Below are 22,871 nucleotides of genomic sequence, written 5' to 3' on the forward strand. Positions count from 1 at the left end.
GATGCTCGTGAGCTGATGCAGCTAACATCCCGTCTTTCTTCTGAGACAGAAGCGCGAGGAGCTAACAGCCCAGCAGGAGGCGCTCTCACATAAGCGGGAGGTACTAATGGCAGATGGGGAGGGTCCGGAGGCAGAGGACCGTCTGCTTCTGGAGATAAATGAGGAGATTGAGGTGCTGAATGCCAATATAGATTATATAAACGACAGCCTGTCGGACTGTCAGGCAACCATCGTCCAGATAGAGGAGACGAAGGTAGGATCAACACCAATGCAAAACACTTTCTTGCTTCATGAGACTGAAAAGTGACATCTCTATTTTGCCTTTCCTTCAGGATGAGTTAGACTCGGTGGATACGTCAGTGGTGATCAGCTCCTGTTCGCTGGCTGAAGCGCGCCATCTGCTGGATCACTTCCTGAAAGCGTCTATTGATAAGGTTGGAATAATTGTAGATTTCACCAACTTTAAACTTCAAGTTCAAGCTCAGTTTTGCAGGAACACTTTAATATTATACACCGTATTTGAACAGTGAACCGCATAATCAAAAACTTTATTTGCCCAAATATTTATTTGACATGCAAAGGAATTACATGCACGCTTTCATTGAAAAATGCTCATTATTGATATGAATCTTTGAGAAATTGTTGAAACTGAACTCTTGTTTTTTAGAGCTTGCTGGTCGTTCAGAGAGAAGCGCAGATTCGGCTGCTGGAGGGCCAGCTGAGGCAGACCGATGTGATTGGTTCCTCCCAAAATCACATGATCCTCGACGCTTTACGGGAAAAGGCGGAGTACATCCCCGAGCTGCAGGCACTGATCCATAACGCCCAGCAGGGTGAGTATCAATTTAGATCAGAGGGTATTAAAGTTGTCCTTTCTAGGTTTTGTCTTTCCTCCTATATAGTTTTTAAAATAAATGTATCCTGTCTGGTGTTGGTTTTGGAATCAGCTGACTATTGTCGTGCCCTTGAATGTCTCACCGTTGTATTTAGTAGGTGCTTCTAAATGCCTCCTTAATTTTGGGCAAAATTATAGTGAATGCTCCGAATCTAAGGTCAAATGAGGGCAAGAAACTTTGTGAGTGACTGCCATTGTACTGAAACAACTCCTTACTCTGGCCTAGATTTAATTTTCTTATCTCGTCGCTGGATCCGATAAGATGAATCTGTGCCTCTTTTGCTTTCAGAGAACGGTTACGTGAGCACAGACGAGGAGCCGTCTGAGTTCAGCCAAGCTTCAGACTGCAGGTGTCCATTTGTGCAATATTCCCGTCTTTGCTTTTGACTGTAATGTGAAATAGATGAGCTTCAATATTTAATGTTTGCGCTCTCCCTCCTCCAGTGTTTCCCAAATGAAAGAATCCAACAGCCAAGATGATTTCAAAATGAAGGTAGATTTTTCATTTAATCTGTTTCGAACATCAACATGCTGATGTGCGCTCTCACTAGCAGGACTCTAATCTGCTGTCTACAGTCTTGATCCAGATTGACATTGACCAGATTGATATGGTCAATGTCTATTTGACATCACGTACTTTGTCTCTGTCAGACTTACAGATAAAATCCTGGCACATTGATTGTATGTCTTTCTGCGGTGTCTTCTGATGTGTGGTCAGAGTAAAGTTTGAAGATTAAAGGGATGACATTTATGAATCATAATTGAATCAAATATTTGCTAAGCAGTGGGATTTTCCATGCTCCTTCAGTGGTCGCCTCAGCAAGTCAGGCTCTACTTTAAACTATCTTGTTCGTCCTTCCTAGTCACACCTGTCCTCTTCATTTATCACATCCATAACATCATCACTGGTCTTCCTCATCATCTTTTCTTGTTTTGTATTTTTGTAAATGTTTTGTATTTGTACATTTTTCTTTATTTTATGTTAATGTGCCACATTTCATGATAAAGGCCTATTGAACCTTTAGTTAGTCACATCATCAATATTTTTTGGGGGGTCTCTATCCATATTTTTTGTTCATCTTTTCAACTATAGATATAATTTAGAACTTCTTACAACTTGTTTACTTATTCTTCTCAAAGCATTCCCCCTGATTTATTTGTGAGGGAGGTAAGGGGGCGAACCAGCTTCACACAAAAATACCATGCACAAAGGCCGCTTCATTAATCATATTGACCACTAGGTGGCACTATGAACCAGCGTTTGAAATCCTTATAGCACTTATTTGAGATCAATGCGGCCAATTTCTCTTGTATTCATCAAGAAAGTGCTTTAGTAAATCTATTATTTTTCGATTTTCCTCATCATTTTTTTTCATTCCCACCAGTTGGAACCTCGTCTGTCGGCTCAGATGAAAGCCGTGTCAGCAGAGTGTCTGGGACCCCCGCTGGACCCCTCATCAAGCAGCAAACACCAGCACATCACTAAGTCACTAGCCTCGCTAACAGACATCCAGGAGGATGGACTGAGCCTCGTGCCAGGGAGCTTTGGCCTCAGCCTGTCCCCCAGAGAGCCTTTCCAAAAGGAACGCGCGTTCCGTACCATCAGTCTGCCAGTCCGAGGTCACACCTTGTAAGTCATCGATGTTACATCTCAGTGAAATATCTTTGTCAGCGATAAAGCTTTTGCTTGATGTCCAGATCTGATCAAGATGTGAGTTTTGTTTTGGTCTATGATGAGAAAATTAGACTTTAGATTATATCTCAGCCCGTGTTTGTGTTGCAGTCCCAGACAGTCCCGGGGTTACGACACCTCACCCCTGACAAGAAGGAAATCTTATGACAGATCGTTCAGGTAAATGACCACATTGTTCCCTTCATGTCATCGTGACCACTAACTCTGCCACCCCCAGGCCCGCGGACAGCTTCACCCCGCCCTCCTCGCCTCCTCTGAGGACCAGAAACGATCGGAACGTCTTCTCCAGACTCACTAGCAACCAAACCCAAGGCTCAGCTCTGGACAAGTAAGTTAGTGAAGCTGCTGGGCTCACATCAGATCAATTCACTCCCACTTCCCTCCTTTGTAGTTCCAATGTTGCAATGTATCTGCTGGTACTGTGGAGGTGAAAGTCAAGAGAGAGAGAAACTTCTTTTGTTCGCAGAGCCGTTTGCAGCTTTTAATGTTTATCTGCTGACAAAACCAATTTCACAATAGGCGCCAACCAGTTTCTTCTGGGGTTCCATTAAGTTCCAAATGCTAAATGTGACAAAGAGCTAACGGGGGGCAGCGCTACAAATCCACATGTTGAAACATCCACTCAGGAAGGCGTGTAGAAGCTGCAGGATGCTGCGTGGTCTCAGGCACTTCCAGGAAAAATGACCTTTTTGTCACAAACTGCCTCAGAGCATCATCACTTTTATTGGTGTGTAAGTGAGTAAAAGATAAATGCTCATGAAAATATATGATGTGCTGGTGATGAATGGCCCTGTGTTTTATTAGAATAGTGCAGTTGTTTGTCTCCTCTTTGTAATTTAAATATGTGGCGGTGGGAGGAAAAATACCTTTTCATACACAACACATAATCCATCTTTCGTTTGTTAATGTCAAGAGTGAGGCTGCTGTTGCACTCTCCTTCCTTTCTGCTGACAATTAATTCCTACTTTGGTTCTGGACAAATGTCAGCCGCTAATTTCATACTTTGCTTGGCTCCGGATGGTTTGCGTCGCCGTGCAAATCTTTGTTTATCCAGGACGTTCGCCAGCTGTATTGATCCTCTAGTAGTTTTCACATTGTGGTGAAATGTCTTCCGTGTGGGTCGAGTTTATGAGCATTTGTGTTGCATCCAGCGGCGCCGGTGGGTACTTATTAACTCTAGCAGGGGTCGGTAAATGAGCTGCCTCCCCTAATCTTTCCATGCAGCTGTTTTCACTGGCTGCTATTTGGAAAGTGTGGAGGCGTATTTCTATTTTGGTTTTTGTGTTCCTCCCCTGAGTGGTCTTATATTTTTATGCTCTTCCGTCTTTCATTTTCTTTGCTTAGCCAAGCGAGGTTCTGGGGGCAGCAGCCAAATTAAAGGGGCCCACTTTTCCCTCTTCTCAGAACCATTCCAAATTGTCTTGGGGAATTTCTCACTTGTTCTAACTGAGTCACATAATCAAGTTTGCCCTCTGTGTTGAGGAGTGGTGGTTCCTCTCAGTTTGGGCTGCTTGACTACCATCTTTCTGGTTGCACTTTGTTCAGGCTTTATGTCACCTCACAAGTCCATTGAGGTGGTGAGAAGAGTAGCGGACAGCAGTGTCGTGCCAGAGGTGCTCCTGAGGCAGAAACCTTGTAGCAGACTGGATGGGCAAAAGAGGGAACAGAACAGGGAACGTGATGTGAGGTATAGGGAGAAGAGAGACCAGTTATGAGGGTGATGGGTGAGAAGGTGTGACTAGGGTAGAGTGGTGAAGGTGGGGGAACAAATGAAGAACATGAATTCAGAGATGCAACTCTTTCGAAAAGGAAATGAAATACTATACCAGCTGTCATGTTCAGACGGGAAAGAAATGGTTGGGAACCTGAAAAGTTACTGGTATGGAACCCACCAAGGTTGGTTCTAGCTTGTGAACTGTGACATCGGTTGGCGTCGTAGCAGGCTCATCTGCGGAATACATTGGCCAATGTACACACTGGTTACACACCAGATACCTTCAACGCAATTGTCCTCTCTGTCTCCTCAGCATCAAAAGTTGTTGAATGAATCCAGAACAGCACCGTTTCCAGGAATGTGTGTGTGAAACACCTCAAAAAATGTTTTGAGAAGAAGTTAGTAACTGGCACCTGTGTGGTGAGGAGAGTTTGAAACGCAACAGGTGAGCACACCTGCAGACTTGTGAAGGGGAAACTGTAACAGATACGTTTCGGTGCAGAATCTTTGCAAGAACCAGGCTCTTCCTTGGTTCCCCTAATAATACCCAGGATTTTACTGTAGCTACTGCAGCTTTGTGCGCTGGTCTGTTTCCATGTTTAAATTGATTTAACAAGGTGGGGATTGCCCGTTGAAGCTGAATTGACATGCCCACCCTGTGACCCCGGAGTGCTGGGAAAAGGTGTGGGAAATCGATTGATAGCTTGATGAAGCTCTCACCTTTTTTTCTTTTTCTGACTCTGGCAGTCAGCGCCATTCTGGTCTATAAGAGTTTTGCATTTTATTGGTTGTGAGCTTGAAATGCCCCCTGGTGGTCACGGTGAAAAGTGAGGACACTTACGCTAATTGATATGTGCGTCAGACGTGATTACACAGTTGATACATCTTCACACGAAGGGTTTTTGTGATGTTGACAAGCGTCTTTACAAGTTTCCCTTTTGTTAAATGAAGGCAGACAGGCTGCTTTTGGGATTAGCACTTTGCACAAGCTTGAATGACACGAGAGGTAGGAGAACAAATTCTCTACAGCGTTTTCTGTCGACAATGGATCAAGAGGCTCAGGAGTTTTTAATCCTCGCATTACTTTCCTGTCCTGTGCAACCTATGCATTCTAAGCAGATGCTGAGCGGAGCGCCTGAGAGGGAATCACAAATACAGACTGCTGATGGACGGGACGGTCCGCAATAACAATGAAGCCAGTGAGAGATATGAATGTTCTCTCCCTCCAGACGCTTCCACTTTGCTTTATTATGAAGAGACTTAGGCACGGAGCGTCCCGGTGACCTCGGGCTGTAAAATATTTACAATATCATATTACGATTATTGCGCCAGCGTTCCCCGGTGAGTCCTCCTGCGTGGGTGTGGTCCGGATTTATATTTCCTTAACGGCTTTAATCGGGCTCAGCAGCGTGAGAGTTTGATCGATGAGTTCATCCACCAATAAGCTGGATTTTCTTCTCTGTTAACCGTGTTAGCTCCCCTCGGGCTGCTGTGGACTAATTTCATGAGCGCGGTGGAGCTGTGTGGGGCACATGCAGGCCTGGATCATCAATACGTGACAGTGGAATCCTCCATCCGGGATTGTTGTTCTGCACCTGAGCAAGTTGAGGAGGGGGTATCCCCCCTTTTTAATCAGTGTTGATTGGTTTCTTGTCACCTGATACTCTCCATGCTGTGATGGTGACCATGACTTTGGCGTCATGGAGTCTGTATTTTAGTTCTCGCTTTAATCTCGTATAATCTGAAGTACTGTCAAAACAAATGTAGCTTCTGTAGTCCTCAAAAAAAAAATATCAATCTGAATTTACACGTTTTCATGAGTAGTGTTTTAATTTTTATGGTTTTAGTGCCTTTTGGAGGGGATTTTTTATTATTATTATGACTGAAACAAATAAACATAAATGTAAAATTAAAGGTTCAAAATGGCCTGTACATAACATTTTTTTAGGATAGTAATACTCAACTCTTGGGTGGGCATTTAAATTTCCTAAACAGGGACTGAGCTGAACAAAGCCAAATATGGCTGAAAATAATGTATTAATATAATAGAATAAAAGGCTAAATTGCTAAGAAATGGAACCATATCAGTTAGTGAGACAAGATTGGCATTGTAAAAAGAACAGGTTATTTATTTTTTACAGCACTTTGAGAAACCAAGGTCACGATCGATAGCTCTCTGTGGGAAAAAAATACGGATGAACAAAATGAGAAGAAAATAAAAGGATCGAAGAGAACTATGAACTTTCTTTTTAAATATTTAAACCTGAATTTCAACCTGCTTAGTTTTCAGTTTCACATTGACCACGTGGGTCACGGATAAAGCTGGGATTAGAATTATTTTTTACCACTTTTTCCATCGTGAAATTGTTAAAATGATGACGTTAACCCAAGTAAACATAACATGATCCTTCATTATTGACTCAAATGGTTTTTACATCAGTGTCATCCAAAGAAAGCAGGAGCGATTTATGAAAGCCTTCTGAAGAAAACTGATGAACATGTTCTCATGAGACATGCTGTTGCTGTCTTATGTCATAAGAGACGCCCCAGGGCAACTGCCAAAATCACTACATCATCTAATGTGTGGATGAAGCCTTCTGAGAACACGTTTCCTAATGATCGACGATCAAACTTCACTTCGTCTCTTCTGTGTGTACATCGGCTCAACCTCAAACCCTTCGTCGAGTCCTTCTCCCCCAGTAACGCCTTGTCAGTAACCCTTCTGTCTCTCCTTCGCGTGGTTAACCCTTTCCTCTTCCTGCCTCCTCCCCTCACCTGCTCCCTGCTCCTCTTCTGCCTCCAGGTCGGATGACAGCGACTCCTCGCTCTCCGAGGTGCTCAGGTAGACCAATCTGTCTGTCACTTTTTGTGATCTCGTTGTGGTGTTTGCTTGTGAACTCACCTGGTGTTACCTTACCTTTATCTCCACTGGAAGCTCCTCCTCGTCCTCCTCCATATTCTCCCTGTGTGGCCTTGAGGCTGTTGTGGTGCATGATAAACACGCCGCTTCCTCCACCCACCAGCTCCCTTTCATTTTTTTGTGCTATTTTCTGTGGTGCAACTTCTTCACAAGACCTGAATGAACTCTTTTTGGCAGGCTGGATATGTAAATATTAACTTCAGATGTCCTCCACTATGATCATCTGCCTGCCAGTCAAGAGTGGTCAATGTTGTCTGCATCCTCCAGGTTCCATTCATGGACTGGGGTCTCGCACAGTTCTCTAAAACTCACTAGTCTGAACCCCTCAACGGCTCGGCGGCATCAGACTGCTTCCATTTTGTCGCCAGGCAAGATTGCAAACGTATTCCCGACATGAGCGAATACACTTGACAGTTATTCCAGGTCAGACCTTTTTAAGTGCAACTTCGAAGCAGGTGATGCAAGTGGAGGTTTGTAGCTGAAAAAGATTCAGGCTTGAAATGGTTACAACAGAAAAGATTCAATTTAGGAGCTGCTCTTGCCGCACTTGAGCCGTTTTCATTTTTAAATATGAAAATGGGAGCTGGCCCATGCAGATAGTGACAGGTTTTCTTGCTAACTGTTCCAATCATTCATTCAGGAGCTCTCTTTGTTTAATGGGGTGATGTAGTTTGATGGTGTGAGAAAGAGGTCTGCGGTTCTGCAGGCTTTGAGTGTGGTCGCTTCTGTGGGAAGCCCTCATCCATTTTATTACTCCATTTTTTTAAGAATAGAAAGAACACAACACTAGTGGAAATGGACCCGAAACATTACTTTACTTTAATTTCCTCTAAAGGTTTTGTTTTGTAGAATAATAAAATAATTATAAGTCAAATTTTACAGTACATTACATTACTGGAAAGACATGGTTGATGCTAACACATGCTAAATCCTGAGGTACTTATTGGTGGGTCATGAGCCAATCACATCCCAGGATACTGAACATGGTGCTCTCTAGAAAATAAACAGCATTGAGGGTGGGAATACTGTACACGGCGTCTAATGTCTTACACAAAGATCAGCTCAGGTGAGCGCTCACTCATTTTGCTCTGGATCACAGACCCCCTGCATTAGCAGCCCTTGCGCTGCATGTGACACGACAGTGACTCTATCTCATGCAGACCCCTGAAAGAAACACCTTTTGAGTGCCGGCAGAGATCCATTAGCGTCCGTGCATGTGAGTGCAGTGGAACACCTCTGATGGAGGAAGTTTCCTTTCAGCTATTTTCCAAAACAAGTTCAACATCTTCACTTTCACTTCCCGCAAAGATCAGTTCACCTCGCTCGACTGGGCTGCGACTCGGCCTGGAAGGAAGGTTCGGCCGGGGCGACGCTGATGATGCCCATTTCTCACCTGACTGACGTTGCGTGTGTTGATGAAGTTGCTGTGGGTTTATATTTTTGTTGCTTGCTGCTGCGGGGTCTGACATCCAGGGTGTAAGTACTGTTCACCGACTTTCTGGTGCAGCTTGGCGCCATGCTGCTTTGCTTTTATTTCTTGCGTTTTTTTTGTCCTTGTATTATATGTATATTGAATATTAACAGTTTATAAAAAAATGAACCGCTCGGTTGTTGTTGGAATTTCATTGGCTCCTGAATAGGCTACATCTTCAGAAGCCCACAGTAATTGAGAGTGTTGATCCGTACTGTTGTACAAGGTCACTATTACTGGAATTTATGAAAGTATGTCGTGCTGTTTATGGTTGAGGTAATGAAAATCACCAACCTATTACCATTCTCTCCTCTGGATCTAACTACCACAGTCCACGTCTCGTAATTATCTTCTTTTGCTAGTGGCTCTGTGATACACCCCTCCTCCCCATCAACCCCCCCTCCCCCCACGCACACAGTCCACCCGGGACCAATTTTCTCACATCGGTCCCTGGGCTTCTCACCCTGCTGTGCTCTGTCTCACTCTGCTGACTGTTCTCCAGGCACTCTGGGAATCGGAGCTGTCAATGGGACATGGATTTTTTTAGCTGGGGAGTTTAGTTGGGGGAGCTAGTTTTCGCATGTGAGACACTTTCTGTGCATGTTGAAATAAAAGGTCTCCATGAGAAGCTGGAGGAGCTAAAACCAAGACTGCACGGTTGTGACTCCATTCAGGCTCGCCGCGTCACGTCGACTGTATTCTTGATGAGAACATGTGTCTGTGCGGGCATGTTGTGCTTGTGTTCGCATTTGTAGGTGTTTTGCAATCATTAGTTATTTGTTCTGACGAGTGTAACACCCCTATTGCGTTTCAGGGGTGTGATCAATCCCATCGGAGGAGTGAAGGGAGGGCGGACAGCGCCACTGCAGTGTCTGTCCGTGGCCGAGGGCCACTCCAAACCGGTTCTGTGTGTGGACGCCACGGACGAGCTGCTGTTCACTGGATCAAAAGGTCCAGACACACACCTTGGTTCCATGGGTCGCTTTAACTGTTTCCATTGCTTCAAGGAAAATCTCATCTTTCCTGTTTATATTCTAATGCATAAAAATACCTTCCCATCAGTCTGAATGAAAGTGCGCAGGATTGTTTTCTTTCTTGCTACTCTGTTTTTCTTATCACTTGCTGTCAGTCCTTAATTTGTTTTGCTCTGCACAGCACGTGTTTGCTAGAAGCATCTACGTTAAGGCTGATCTGTGGTGATGCGTGTAATTCCTTCAGGAAGGTCAAATCCTATATAAATATATGCTATAAATTATTGTAGAAAATATTTTTTTCTTGTGCTTTACTTGTAGTTAGACAAATTCCGATTTATCACATATAAACTTCCTCTTTGGAGAGACGTTTTATAGCGCAGCAGTTTCAGTCACACCCCGATTATATGGCATGACATTGAAGCTGAAACATCCATGCCAGAGATTGCTCTGATTCATGTACATAAAAAAAAACCTCAAGGATGGAAGCATTAAAAACATGTACTTTTCTCATAACAAATATCATTGTTATGAAACAATATTTATTATGATAATTTTTATTATGATAAGCATTTGCTGTCAAGTGCAGTTCTATCTCCACCAATCACACTCGGTCATGAAAGGTGGGAAAAGGTCTTGAAGCTTTATTAATCTTCCTGTGCGCTACATTGTTGACTTCTCTTCGTGTTGCCACCAGATCGGACGTGCAAAATGTGGAACTTGGTAACCGGACAGGAGATCGCTACACTGAAGGGCCACCCAAACAACGTTGTGTCCGTCAAATACTGCCCCTCCTCCGGGCTGGTCTTCTCCGTCTCCACCTCCTACATTAAAGTGTGGGACATCAGGGATTCAGCCAAGTGTGTCCGCACGCTCTCGTAAGTCGCCTCGCCGCATTCACAACGACCACTGAATTCATCTCTGACACAGGCTTGAACTCTCCACAGCTCCTCGGGTCAGGTGGTGTCAGGTGACGCGTGCGCCGGCACCACGACGCGCACCATCACTTTTGCTCAGGGCGAGTGTCAGATCAACCAGATCTCGCTCAACCCTTCAGGTTCTGTCTTGTATGCAGCCGCTGGAAACACCGTTCGCATCTGGGACCTGAACAGGTAAATTTGAATCAGATATTCACATTTAATAGGATGTTTTCTCAAGTATTTACGTTGGTGCTGGTGAGAGTATGACTCTTCCACAGTGCTTTTACTTTAACATAAAACAGACTGCAGAATTCTGTTCACAAGCGCTACTGCGAAGGGCCTCACTTGTGACATGGCTCAGCATGAAACACCATGTTGGAAGCTCATTATGTGAAAACTGCAGTTATATTACTGTGTTTCCGTGTCTACATTGTTATTTAATAAGAGTCCTTTTGCAGCATGCAGCGCTGAAGTCAACAAAAGAAAAGTTTGGAGCGAGATGTTATCTAACAGCATAATAATCCCTGCTTCTCACACTCCCATTGTAACGTACATCTCTTTTAAAACTGTCAAAGCTTTGACAGTTTTCAGTGAGTGTCCGGTAATTTCCCAGCCTTGAATGAGTTAGGTGAATCTAGCTATCCTGAAGGGTTAAGAAGGAACTTGAGCCTTTCAAAGAGCTTTTGTATTGAAGCTCCAACCTGCTGTAAGATCCAGAATATCATGATGATGAGAAGCTCAAAGCATGTTTTCTGCAGCGCACTGGCTTCTGACATCCAATTCTAGCAGACTGTCTACTTGGCTGCAAAAGCTCTGGAGGGAATCATTAACAGATTGGATCAGACACTTTAGTCTGAGGGAATCGGACCTCTTTAATGATGCGTGCAATTCCCGGATACGGAAAAAAGATGAATTCACCATCCCCTATCATGGCTGCATCTCGGCAGTTTTGCATCAGTTGAGAAAGTGATTTCATCCTGTGAAATTGTGAACTCTGACAAGCCGATTCAGCTTCCTGTTGTTCCTCCTGTGTGCTATCGTGCAGGATGCAGGCTCTGGGGAAACTGACTGGCCATATTGGTTCTGTCATGTGTCTGACCGTGGGCCAGTCTGTGCTGGGCAAAGATCAAGTCATCACTGGATCCAAGGATCATTATGTCAAGGTATTCATCGTGTTGAAAGACATTTAAGTAGTGATGGGTCAATGAGGTGTCATGATACAGTATCCAAATTTTCAGAGGCCACTAGATGGCGCTCTTGGTTGATGATATGAGGGTTCATTGAATTAGTTGTTCAAGTACAAACGTTTTTAGAGCAGACAGTGCCATCTGGTGGCATTTGAGAATGAGGTTTCATGAAACCTCAAGGACCCATCACTACATTTAGGGCTTCAGAGAAGGTCTTACAGATTGTTTTCTTCTCACCAGGTGTTTGATGTAACAGAAGGAACTCTGGGTAATATCGGCCCAGCTCACAACTTTGAGCCTCCTCACTACGACGGCATCGAGTGTTTAGCTGTGCACAGAGACGTGCTGTTCAGTGGCTCCCGAGACAACGGAATCAAAAAATGGGATCTGGAGCAGCAGGAGCTCACGCAGGTAAGAACTACTGATCTCTCAGTGGCAAAGTTTGGTTTTGGAGCAACCTGACTTTTTCTTTCTGTGTGGGGTTCATATTTTTGGCTTGAGCTTGTGTGGGTTGCTTTGAGGCACTCTGGTTTCCTCCCACTTATTATAATTCGCCATTCTAAATCAAATTCTAAGCGGTCTGAGTGAGCCATTGTGTGTCCCCATGTGTCCCGGATGGACTGGTGTCCCGTCCAGGGTTTCCTGAGACTGTTGTCCATAACTTCTGTTCCTCAGCTTTTATCACCTGCACGTTACATGACTGCTACAATGTACCATCTTATGGAATGCCCTCTCTCGTCATTATGTTCAGAACTCGGCCGCACGTCTTCTGACTCGCTGTTGTGACATTCTCCAAAATCTCTCCCTGGCCCTCATCTCTTTCAAAGCACGACCCCTTTCTGATCCCTCCATTAAGAACCAAACTCAGAACCTGGAGTGACCCGACTTCCTGTGTTGCTGCCTCCGTCTCTGCTACTCTTTATCTGTCCCGATTACATTCTGTCCTTTGTGTCGAGGTGTTTCCTTTGAAGACTTTCGTCACAATAAAAATGTTGTCTCCTTGTTAAAATACCAACTCACAGCATCAACGGCGAGAAACATGCAGGACAAGTCGCATAAATGAAGTCTTTTTAAGAAGCAAACACCGGTGAAGAGGTGTCCCTACTATGATTTCCCATTACTTCCTGTGTCTGTTTGTATTTCACAGTCACAGCACGTGCACTGACTGAATAGTATTATAGTATAGTATCCTCTCCATTTCTTTCATCAAATGCAAAAAGAATGATTGCAATGTCATGAATAGTGAGTGACTGAGCCTTTCCCAGTCACCTTGACAACACGATGAAATAAAAAGAAAAGGCATTTACTATTTCACACCTGGATCTAATCTCCACATGGAAGAAGGATGGAGATGAAATCTTTCCTCAGGCAGAGATCAAGTATCTCAGGGTCTTGTTCAGCAGTGAGGGTGGATGGAGTCAAGAGGGCTCTCTATTGGTCTGAGCCAAAAGACTAAGCTCTCCATTTACTGGTCAATGTACTGTACTCTTTACTGCGGTCACAAGCTTTGGGTAATGATCAAAACAGCAAGATCCTAGACACAGGCAGCTGAATTGAGATTTCTCCACGGGGTGTCTGGACTTTCTCGTAGAGCTGCTGTGAGGAGCTGTGCCATCAGGCTCTCTGATGTGTGTCCAGAATACTCTACTATTTGAATTAATGGTGACATTTTTCAAGGAGAGACACGTGGTGCTTCATTTCATTATTGGTTTGAAGTTTACAACAGTGAATTTTCACTCTTTGCTTATGATTTGATTTGTATGATATGATGCAAATACTTACCAATTAAATTTGTAAACTCTGGGCTATCAAGTGCACCGGAATATTAGCCCCACCCTCTTCTTAAATTAGATGAAAATAAGTGGTGCTGTCTGGGCTGTAGAAAGGTCAGTGGTGCACCAGGCTTAAAAATGCATGAGGATCACTTCTAAACTAGTTTTGAAGCATGGAACCTGAGTCATGAAACAAACTGGTCAATGTTCTGAACTTTAGTCATCAACTCCTCACATCTTTTATTGACATTAAAGCGCTCAAAATGCACAGTTTTTGTGTCTGAAGTTCCCGCACCTCGCCGGTTTGATGTGTGATCAATGTGTGATGCTCTTCAGCCTGTAAAAATCCATATATTACCCATGTCATTGTGTAATAATGTACAGACCTCAAGGATAACGCAGCAGTTTATAGTCTGGAAATGGCGAGTAGCATTCAAGTGTGGTTTTTACCACACCACAAGAGGCTGTAGTCCCAGTGTGTTGGAGCAGCACAGAAGAATAGCAGGTCACATCTTAATTTGGAATATAAAATATAGCTTGAAAAAGTGCTTTTGCAGCATGTTTAGCTGCTGTCTGCATCTTTGCAGTGTGTGTTGGGAGGAAGGAAACCACTGACTCAGTGGTGTGTGCTCTTGTTTGTACGCCTGTGTGAACCTCAGCGCTGTCTCTTGTGAGTCTTCTCCTGCCTGCTTGCTTTAATAATGCATAACGTTATACCTGTGGGTGGGTGCTGCTCTTGTCAACACCAGTATGCAAAAGACGCCCACCAATTCCGTTTTATTGCTGAAGTTGTATATCCGCCGCATTTATTCCCGACTAACAAGCTTGATCAGAATGGAGGATGGATTCATTGCGCGGTGATCATTTGCTTCCGGTGCCCAAATTGAGTCGGTCTGTTCTGTGGTCTGTGGCGAATGACTATTAATGAGCTTGTGTATTGGCCCAAAACAATCCATTTTACTGCGGCTCTCGAACCTGGTAGTCTCTGTCTAATTATGTAATGGGTCCAAATTGCTGCTCGGGGTGTAGTAGTGTAAGTGAAGGCGGACTCATGACGTCTTCCTCCTCTGGACTGCTGCTGTGAGCTGTTTTGCTCTGCAGATGCGCACGGCAACACTCTCTCCTGAGACTGAATGAAGCAATTTATTTATAATTACTGAAGTTTCAGGCCTCCCCTGAAGCTCCGTAATCTACTGAACTCACCGTCCAAAAACATGTTTGTGTTTTATTGCACTTAAATAGCTTCTTTGGAATGTTCAGCTACGACATTGTAATAACCTATAATTGCAAGTGGTGCTCTCCGTCGTGATCCTTTATTATTGTTACTAATTTTGTACAACCTCTTCAGTGTGTCCTGGATAAGACAAGCTCAGAATGAGGTGTCAAGAAGACCTGGAATGGCTTCTAGTCTGAGTCTCTTCTGGATGGTTGAGCTTCTCTGCTGACTCTTTTCAAGGTCAAGCATTAACAAGGAACAGGAACGACCTCCTTACTTAAGACAACCTGGTCCGTCCAACACATTCTCTCTGCCAAGATGCCAAATCGCGACTATTCTTAAGTGGACTTTCGTGTCCCGGAGTGACCCTGAATCAGTCTTTTGTGCTGCATTTAAGCTTTCAGTTGAGGCGCATGTCTTGCCTTAGGGTTAGAGCCATGGTGCCACAGTCACTATGTATATTTCATGTATATTGCTAACCAAAGGGGAGAGCCACCTAAGGTGCTGTATGTTCTGTACGAAGTGATGTCTGAGCTTTAGATCATCACCCCACCACTCTCCTTTTGTAACGTCTGATGGGAAGGGAATCATTTTACTCCAATGAAATACCTATGTGTCATGGAAAGCTGACTCCTGTCTCAACACCGGACGCTAGAAAACAGTCGCTCCTTGATGCCTTGAGAGTGAGAATGAGTTGGGCTCACGCTCCATATTTCCTTCAGTGGTGGACAAGAGCCCAAGATATTGAAAGTCCAGACAAGCTGCTGCATCTGAGAACCATGGTCCTGGAATCCAGAGGTCTCCAGCCCAAAACCCCTCTGTTATTATGCTTTAGGCTTTTCTGTGGGCTGCTGCTCTGCCATCTTGAGGTCAAAAACAAAAAGAGTAAACATTTCTATGATGCAAGATGGATGAATAAAAGGTCGGTTTACAAACTGAAATTGTAGTTTCTGAATTCATGCCGATGCTTCTGGTGAACTTGATCATCCTCCCTGGCCTCACCGTCCTCCTCATGTCCTTGTACATTAACCTCAATGGTTGTCTTCTGCTTATCCTGCTTCCCCAACGAAAATCATAGTTTCATAAAGAGACAGATAATTCCACTCCAGTTTATTCAAGCAGGTCTTTATGAAAAGTGTTCAGTTAAGTGTTTTCCACAACACAACAGGGGCACACACACTCAGATGTCGTGTTTAAAAATTAAAAACCCGATGTCGTCTGCGTCCTCACAGCAAATCCCAAACGCACACAAGGACTGGGTCTGTGCTCTGGCCTACGTACCGGGGCGCCCCATGTTGCTGAGCGCCTGCCGGGGTGGCATGCTGAAGGTGTGGAATGTGGACAACTTCACTCCCATCGGAGAGGTCAAAGGTCACGACAGCCCTATCAACGCCATATGCACCAACTCCCGGCAGATTTTCACCGCATCCAGGTAACCATACAGACCGTGCCGGGGACCTGAGGGTGAAGTGTTGGCTCCTACTCAGATTCAATTAAACAGAGCAGTGGTGCCGACCTCTCGCATCGAAAAAGCTTCTTCCTCTCCTCTGTTGTCTGACTTCTGAACTGCTCCTCCTTCTCTCCCTGCTGCTGACCTCAGTGACTGCAGGGTGAAGTTGTGGACTTATGTTCCGGGCTTGACCCCTTGTCTTCCTCGCCGGGTCCTGGCCATCAAGGGCCGTGCCACCAGCCTCCCATGACCATCTCCCTCCCTTCCTCTGGTATTAACTCATCTCCATCTCTTTCCGACTTTTCCTGTCTGAGATTTCTGCTTCCTCTGTTGACTTTACTTTACATTACTTCTATTCTGCTTTTTGCCTGCTTTGAATTTTGCTTTGATGAAGTTCAAGCGCATTATGTGTGTCATCAAACTGGTTTTCTTTTAATTTAGTTTGGCTTTTTAGTTGATAATAATGCTTAATTCTTCATCACTTTGAGTTGGGAAAACTAAACAGCTATTGTGAGGAGCCATCAAACGTGATGTTTTTTGTGGAAAAAAAATATCAAATGACTGTAATAAATAATGATATGACAGCTAAATGTTATGAAACTTTAGCAAAATTGGGATGTGATTAGAAAAAAGATGATAAACAATGTCACTGATAAATTGATTTATGAATACATACAAATTAATAAAATCTAAATACATTTTAGAAAATGTCATAAAAATTTTATGAAGGAAATGCATTTCTTTAGTAAAGAAAGAGTGATGGTGATGAAATGTGTAAGTCAAAAGTGAAATAGACTTAGAAAGTATAATAAAGACAGAAATTCATTGAAATTCTTTGTACAAATATACCTGCAAATAATGAAATAAAAATATATAGATGTTAATAATGCTGTTAAGTGTGTCCAAAATAAAAGCAAGAACTCATTAAAAGCGAATTGTACTCTGACAACATTAAGTTGAAACGGTCTGAGCCAGTGAAATAAGAAGATGAAAAACTTGCTTGACTTGATGTGTAGACATGTTTTCTCCCCGCTGAGCTCTGAGTCAGACCTTTTCTATATAGATGCTTTCTTCTGGGTAAACCTTTAATAAAAAAAAAAACGTCTGAAGTCGACGCTTCAGTCTGATATAGAAGGGCTTGTTTTTCGCGACGGCTGATTGATGTGCTGTTTTCTCCTCTCCACTTGCTCTGTAGTGACAAGACGGTGAAGATCTGGCTGTCAAAAGTCGGGAGGAAGAGGTGACAACAGACATGATAGTGTTGGAAGCATGGGAGGCGGCCGCTTCCAACACGGAGACGTGAGGCCACAACCTCCATGGCGATGAGACGTGAAAGCTGGTTCAAATAGGTGTGGCGCTGCTGCGTGAAAATCATTTCTCACCCGGACACGAAATCTTCTGCCACTTTTCAGACCTTTACATTTCAGCTAGTTTCGGAGAACGGCTCTTTCCCTCATGTGATGCCAGATGGTGTTTTTATTTATTGTTTCTTGTCTCTACCTCACTTGCCTCCGACTGCAACATCATGTGGGCGGGAACATCTTGTGAGTGTCTCTGTCGACAAGGTGCTTGATATGTCTACGTCCTCTGTGGGGTTTATTTGGCAGTCGCACCATCTGGCTACTGACCGTGAAGCACAAACTACTGCAGTGTTGGTCCTCAAGTACAACAACATGAGCCAGTCAGTAACTTCAGCGAGGCCATATTGTTACTTACCTGCCGCTTTCCCTGATCTTTTAAGGTGAGCAAGTGTGTCAGAGCCTGGTGGAAGGTTCACCTCCTTCCCAGCTCCACAACTTCTGTGTGAAGCCAATTTAAGTAACAGCTGCAGTGCAGGCGAACCGACTCGGGTGAAAGTAGGTCACAACGTGGAGGAGGTTCTCATTAAAGTCCTGATTCTTTCTTCCATATACTATTTGCTGCTACACTTAACGACAGGAAGCCACTTCCTTTACCCTTGCACTGATGTAGAAAAAAAACAAAAACCTTCAGACTGTGTCACACGACACACATGCACTTTTTATTCATTCACCCTGTCGCTCCCAGTGTCCTTTGAGTGCATCGATTTGGACTTTTTAATGAAGCAGTTCCAGCACTCAACGCGGCTACGCGACTGAAATATCCAAATTGACTCTGCCTCCATCTTTGGCTTCAGCTTCAGACGCCAAACTCGACTAACTTTTCATCATTGTAAATACTGTACTTCCATAAAGTACTGTGAGTTTAAAGGTAAGCGCATGTATAAGTATCTTGGGGTCTTGGAGGTGAGGTGAAAGATGGTCTGTGGGACAGACGGATCGAAGCCACATCCTCAGTCTTGAGGTTTTCTGCTGTCATGGTGAGGGAAACAAGAAGCAGGTGGATTGCTACTCTGAAGGAGCAGGATTATAGATACATGCTGTGTGGTGGCTGAGAAAGGAAGCAGCTTGGTTCAGTCTCATGGATGAGATATTGTGAGGCCGCGGGGCAAACCCAGAACATGCTGAGGGAGGTACATCTCAAAGCTGCCCTGGGAATTCCCCAGAAGATGGAGGAGGTTTCAGGAGGATGGGTGGATGAGCACCAAAGTACCGCTCAGAACCAGATCTGAATGAATTATCTGGATCGCCCAGTGTCTGCTGAAGATTTCTTTTGTTTTGTTTTCTAACATATTTTATTTTAGTAATTTACTTAAAATCTCAGGTTCAATTCAAAGAAATCACTTGTAGCCCTTGGAAGCAACTGGATGCCTTGTTTATTATGCTAAAATCGGTACGATCAGTGTAATATAACGCCTTTTCCTATGTCTTCTGTCTCCATAGATTCCTTGCTTATTTTTTCTGTATAAATTCTGCGTTAATATTTTTACAATCTGCGCTCAAAGATCTTCCACATCAGTGCACATTTGTGTTTTTTTTTTTTTTTAAAGAACTTGTACATGTTGTGTAGGAAGTGTTTATAACGGTACGAGAATTCCCTTCGTAGCTGTTAGGATTGTACATTTTGACACGAGGTCGCGCTCCGCTTGTACATTAATTGTGCTTTATTCAAATGTGCCAGTTAACCCATGTGACCCCTCTGCCGTTTTCGCCTTTTTGTTGTGAGCGAAAACATGACTGTGAAGCTTCAGGCGGAATCAGAGCTGGTGGTTTCTGGTACCATCCGTCTGAGAGGGCACTGGGTTTATGGAAATAGCTTTAGAATTCGGCAGCGTTTCATGAAGTTATTTTATAAGTAACGCTGGCTGCAGTTATTCATAATGATGTGGATAACATTATGACCAGCTGCCTGGCAATGTGTTGGTCCTTCTGCCTCCGAAACCAGAGCTGTGTTGCAGGTCTGCAGTGGTCGGTATCTGCTGTAAACGGCTTCATCCACCTGAGCAGTATAGAAGATGATCCAAGATAGCCTCAGGTGACCTTGGAACACCTGGGTATATTCCCCCAGAAAAGCTTTCTGTGGAGCTTTCTTAGACGCTGCTGGTCATTGTCCAATTGTCAAGCTTTGCTCCAATCTGTGCTTAAACATTGCACTTGAAGGTCATGCAGAGTCGCGCTACACTGTAGTTTTTGACCTGACAAATATAAAATGATCCTTCGACAGCATTCGCTCTGTCTTTGTTATGGGACAGACTAGAGAGGGTGCACTCCATGGTCTTCCACGTCACAGTCTGCATAGTTTTTTCAGTTGAATCATGTCCAAGATACCTGGGCCGACAGGAGGTCATGTAGTTTGACTATTATACTCAGTAGATAATAAGTATATGGATCTTTGCTGTAGTTCTTTAAGCAATAAGAGTAGCATTTAAACTTGACAGAAATGAAAAAACACATCAAGAAAGAACTGTCATAGATGCAGTGACTGTCATCGAGTCGTCGACTCATTTCATTCTCTTGTAAATTCCAAAAATAATTGCATGACTCGGCTGATTTCGGACGCGCAATAACCAAACAGAAGGACGCGTTTGATTCCGATTCTTCAAATAGCTGCCAGGCATTTTTCAAATCTCACCCGTCCCGCCTCCGGCCATTGGTGCGGGCCGACTTTTAATTGAATCTCGACTGATTATTGTGTGCGAGTGCTTGAGTTTGTATGTGTGTCGGGAGCTGATATTGATAGGACTGATACTCTCAAGTCAGCTTCGCCCAACATTTCAGAGGAGGTGTTCGCGCCTATAACTGCGATCCCATCTGCCGGGAGTCACTTGGCTTTTGTTGGTTTTTGTATATGTACAAAATGTAGTTGAAATGTGCTGATGCAGGGTCAAAGGTCATGTGTGCCTTCTATTGCACAGACTACTTAAGTGTAAATACATGTACATACTTTCATATGAGAAGAGTGCATGTGGCCCCGCCTGTATTATATTGTTTCTATGTAAATAATGTAAGTCATATTTAATGATGGAGGAATAAATTCAACATGCCAGAGACAATTTTGTCATTGTGTTTTTTCACTATTGTCAGTCTTAAATCCAGAGCTTGCCTTGTTCATTCTGAACTGAAATGACTGAAGATTAGAGTGAGTTATTTAGTCCATTCATAATAGTGAACATCTTCTTTACTGTGGCCGTCTGTTGTACTTTGAAACCTCACTTGATTTGCTTTTATTTATTTTCTATTTATATTAAATTTTAATAAAATATTGACTTAAAAAACAATTGCTAGTTATGCTAAACATTAGCAACATTCTTCTTATGAGTTATATATCTGGAGATCAATGTGCCATTTTTTTTTATTTGTTTCACTCTGCTATATTGAAGACTTTACTTCGCACACAGTATGTGTTATCTTCAATGATTTTTCAAAGATGGAACAACTGGAGACAGTGACAGTTAGCAAAGTTAGCATAGCAATGGAAGGGGTGGAAACATTAATTTCAAGTGTTTCTGTTATTATGAAGCAATAAGTGAAACATAAGTGATCATTTCATGGGGAACGCGGATCAATTTGGTGACTTGTCCGGATATTTTGAACGCAATGATTTCACTATTGAAACATCAAAGGGAATTGAACAACAGCCTGCTAAATTCAAACTAGTCAATGATCTATTAATGATGCTTGGTGGTGATTTAAAAGGAAAACAAGTTCCTTTCATCTTTGGTGATCGATGCTCCAATTATAATTCAGCGGAGAATCCGCGCAACTGTGGTTGTCAGACGTGAGTCAGTGGCATGAATCTCTTTGGAGGGAAGTCGTTCACCTTCCAGATGGATGCAAAAGCATCTATCACTCGGCACCAACAAGGAAAGCGGTTGTAAGCGATGAGATGCAGAAACAGCCGGATGTTTTTCACCAGGTGGCATTTCTGTTTACTCTGTCTACTGAAGAGACAGACTCCCAACTCGTACATCTTCATTCCTGCTGCAAACTCTCATCATTAACTTGTGTGGAGCGCAGCTTGTCCAAGACTCGACGGGAGACTCCGGCACGGTGATGTATGGCGGCCATTACGGCCTGTGAGGAGGCGAGAACCATTTGATGACGCCAGTCACAGACAAATAAAGCTCGGATCAGAAACCCTGTCACGCCTGGTCGGTGTGTGCTCCATCTGCGCTTCATGTTTTATCAACCCCTGTCATCCATTGGAATCTCTTTATTTATGACAGCGACGCTCCAGGAAGTCTGCTCTGGCTTTCTGATCCATCACTCAAGATCGAACTTTGAAATCTGCCACAAGAGCCAAGAGGATGAAAATGTGAGGGTGAAGTTAATGCGAACCAGGCTCTTTTCTGCTTTGTGTTGAGGAGATTCTCAATATCTAATGTTAGTGGAGCAACAGCAGGTGCACACCCTTCCACATGAACACGAATGTCATGTGACAAAAAGGTTGAATCATCACACCGCAGGAAACCAAAGTCGCACTGAGAGAAATATTAAAATGCTGAATTGAACAACAGAGACTAATCTTCAAAGGACCCTGACTGTTGAACATCTGCGTGTCCTCTGCACAGCGACGCTCCTTCAGAGCACACTTCCAGGAGTAGAGCCATCAGAGGGGAACACACACACAGGGATGATTGAGAAACAAACAGGGGTCTACAAACGCTCGTCCCTCAGACCGACAAGACCAATCCTGAGCACTACAACACGACTTGTTTCACGTCTTGATTCCTTCGACTCACCATGGTGAATTTTGTTTTGCCTGTGGTCCGTCTGCTTTGCTGCCCTTCTATTTATTTTGGTACATTTGTGACACACATGTAAACACATATGTTGTCTCCCACATTTCCTGATGTCTTTGTTATGGTGATATCTCATTGTTTATAATGGTCTGTTTTTTTTTTGGCAGATTATTTTTATAACTTCCTTTTGTCTTTACCTGAAGGTTAGCACACTTTCTTAACCCCTCATTTTGTATTTCATTAAAAATCTCAGTTGCCTTCTGAGCCCCTGAATCTTGCGTAACTTAATTGATTTTCTTAATTCTGTGCTCATGGGTTAAAGAGGTTCGGCTCCATAACAACTCAGTAATCAGACTGTTTTTCAGCAAACATTGTCTGTAGACTCATGAGTCACAATGCGGATGAGAACTGAATGTTCCTGGAGATTTTTTTTTAATATTCTGATGTTGACAAATGAGCTCCGGATGAGAACAGTTGTTACTTTGGTTGAACGAAAGACAAGATTAGAGTTTGTTATTTCAGCGATCCGACTCCAGGAGATTTGCCGTCCTACTTCTCCTTC

The 22,871-nt window shown here is 43.5% G+C and overlaps 1 protein-coding gene across 5 annotated transcripts in view; it reads left to right on the forward strand.

Moving 5' to 3' along the window:
• kif21b (kinesin family member 21B) overlaps window positions 1-20,610 on the forward strand; it is a 49,976-nt gene extending 29,366 nt beyond the window's left edge. For 2 of the 5 annotated variants that reach the window (XM_053867919.1, XM_053867920.1), the window contains exons 19-35: window positions 50-253; window positions 333-434; window positions 668-833; window positions 1,185-1,245; window positions 1,340-1,388; window positions 2,281-2,525; window positions 2,679-2,747; window positions 2,806-2,916; window positions 7,106-7,144; window positions 9,508-9,644; window positions 10,362-10,542; window positions 10,612-10,776; window positions 11,630-11,747; window positions 12,012-12,182; window positions 15,992-16,191; window positions 16,360-16,480; window positions 17,405-20,610. In XM_053867919.1, coding sequence (XP_053723894.1) covers window positions 50-253; window positions 333-434; window positions 668-833; window positions 1,185-1,245; window positions 1,340-1,388; window positions 2,281-2,525; window positions 2,679-2,747; window positions 2,806-2,916; window positions 7,106-7,144; window positions 9,508-9,644; window positions 10,362-10,542; window positions 10,612-10,776; window positions 11,630-11,747; window positions 12,012-12,182; window positions 15,992-16,191; window positions 16,360-16,459 — 2,118 coding nt within the window. In that variant the 3' untranslated portion in view covers window positions 16,460-16,480; window positions 17,405-20,610. The remainder of the gene's footprint in view (window positions 1-49; window positions 254-332; window positions 435-667; window positions 834-1,184; window positions 1,246-1,339; window positions 1,389-2,280; window positions 2,526-2,678; window positions 2,748-2,805; window positions 2,917-7,105; window positions 7,145-9,507; window positions 9,645-10,361; window positions 10,543-10,611; window positions 10,777-11,629; window positions 11,748-12,011; window positions 12,183-15,991; window positions 16,192-16,359; window positions 16,481-17,404) is intronic. The other 3 variants (XM_053867922.1, XM_053867921.1, XM_053867923.1) reach the window with 3 other exon arrangements.
• Window positions 20,611-22,871: the final 2,261 nt, after the last annotated feature.

Source organism: Synchiropus splendidus, chromosome 6 (genome assembly GCF_027744825.2).
Source record: "Synchiropus splendidus isolate RoL2022-P1 chromosome 6, RoL_Sspl_1.0, whole genome shotgun sequence".
Lineage (NCBI taxonomy): Eukaryota > Metazoa > Chordata > Actinopteri > Syngnathiformes > Callionymidae > Synchiropus > Synchiropus splendidus.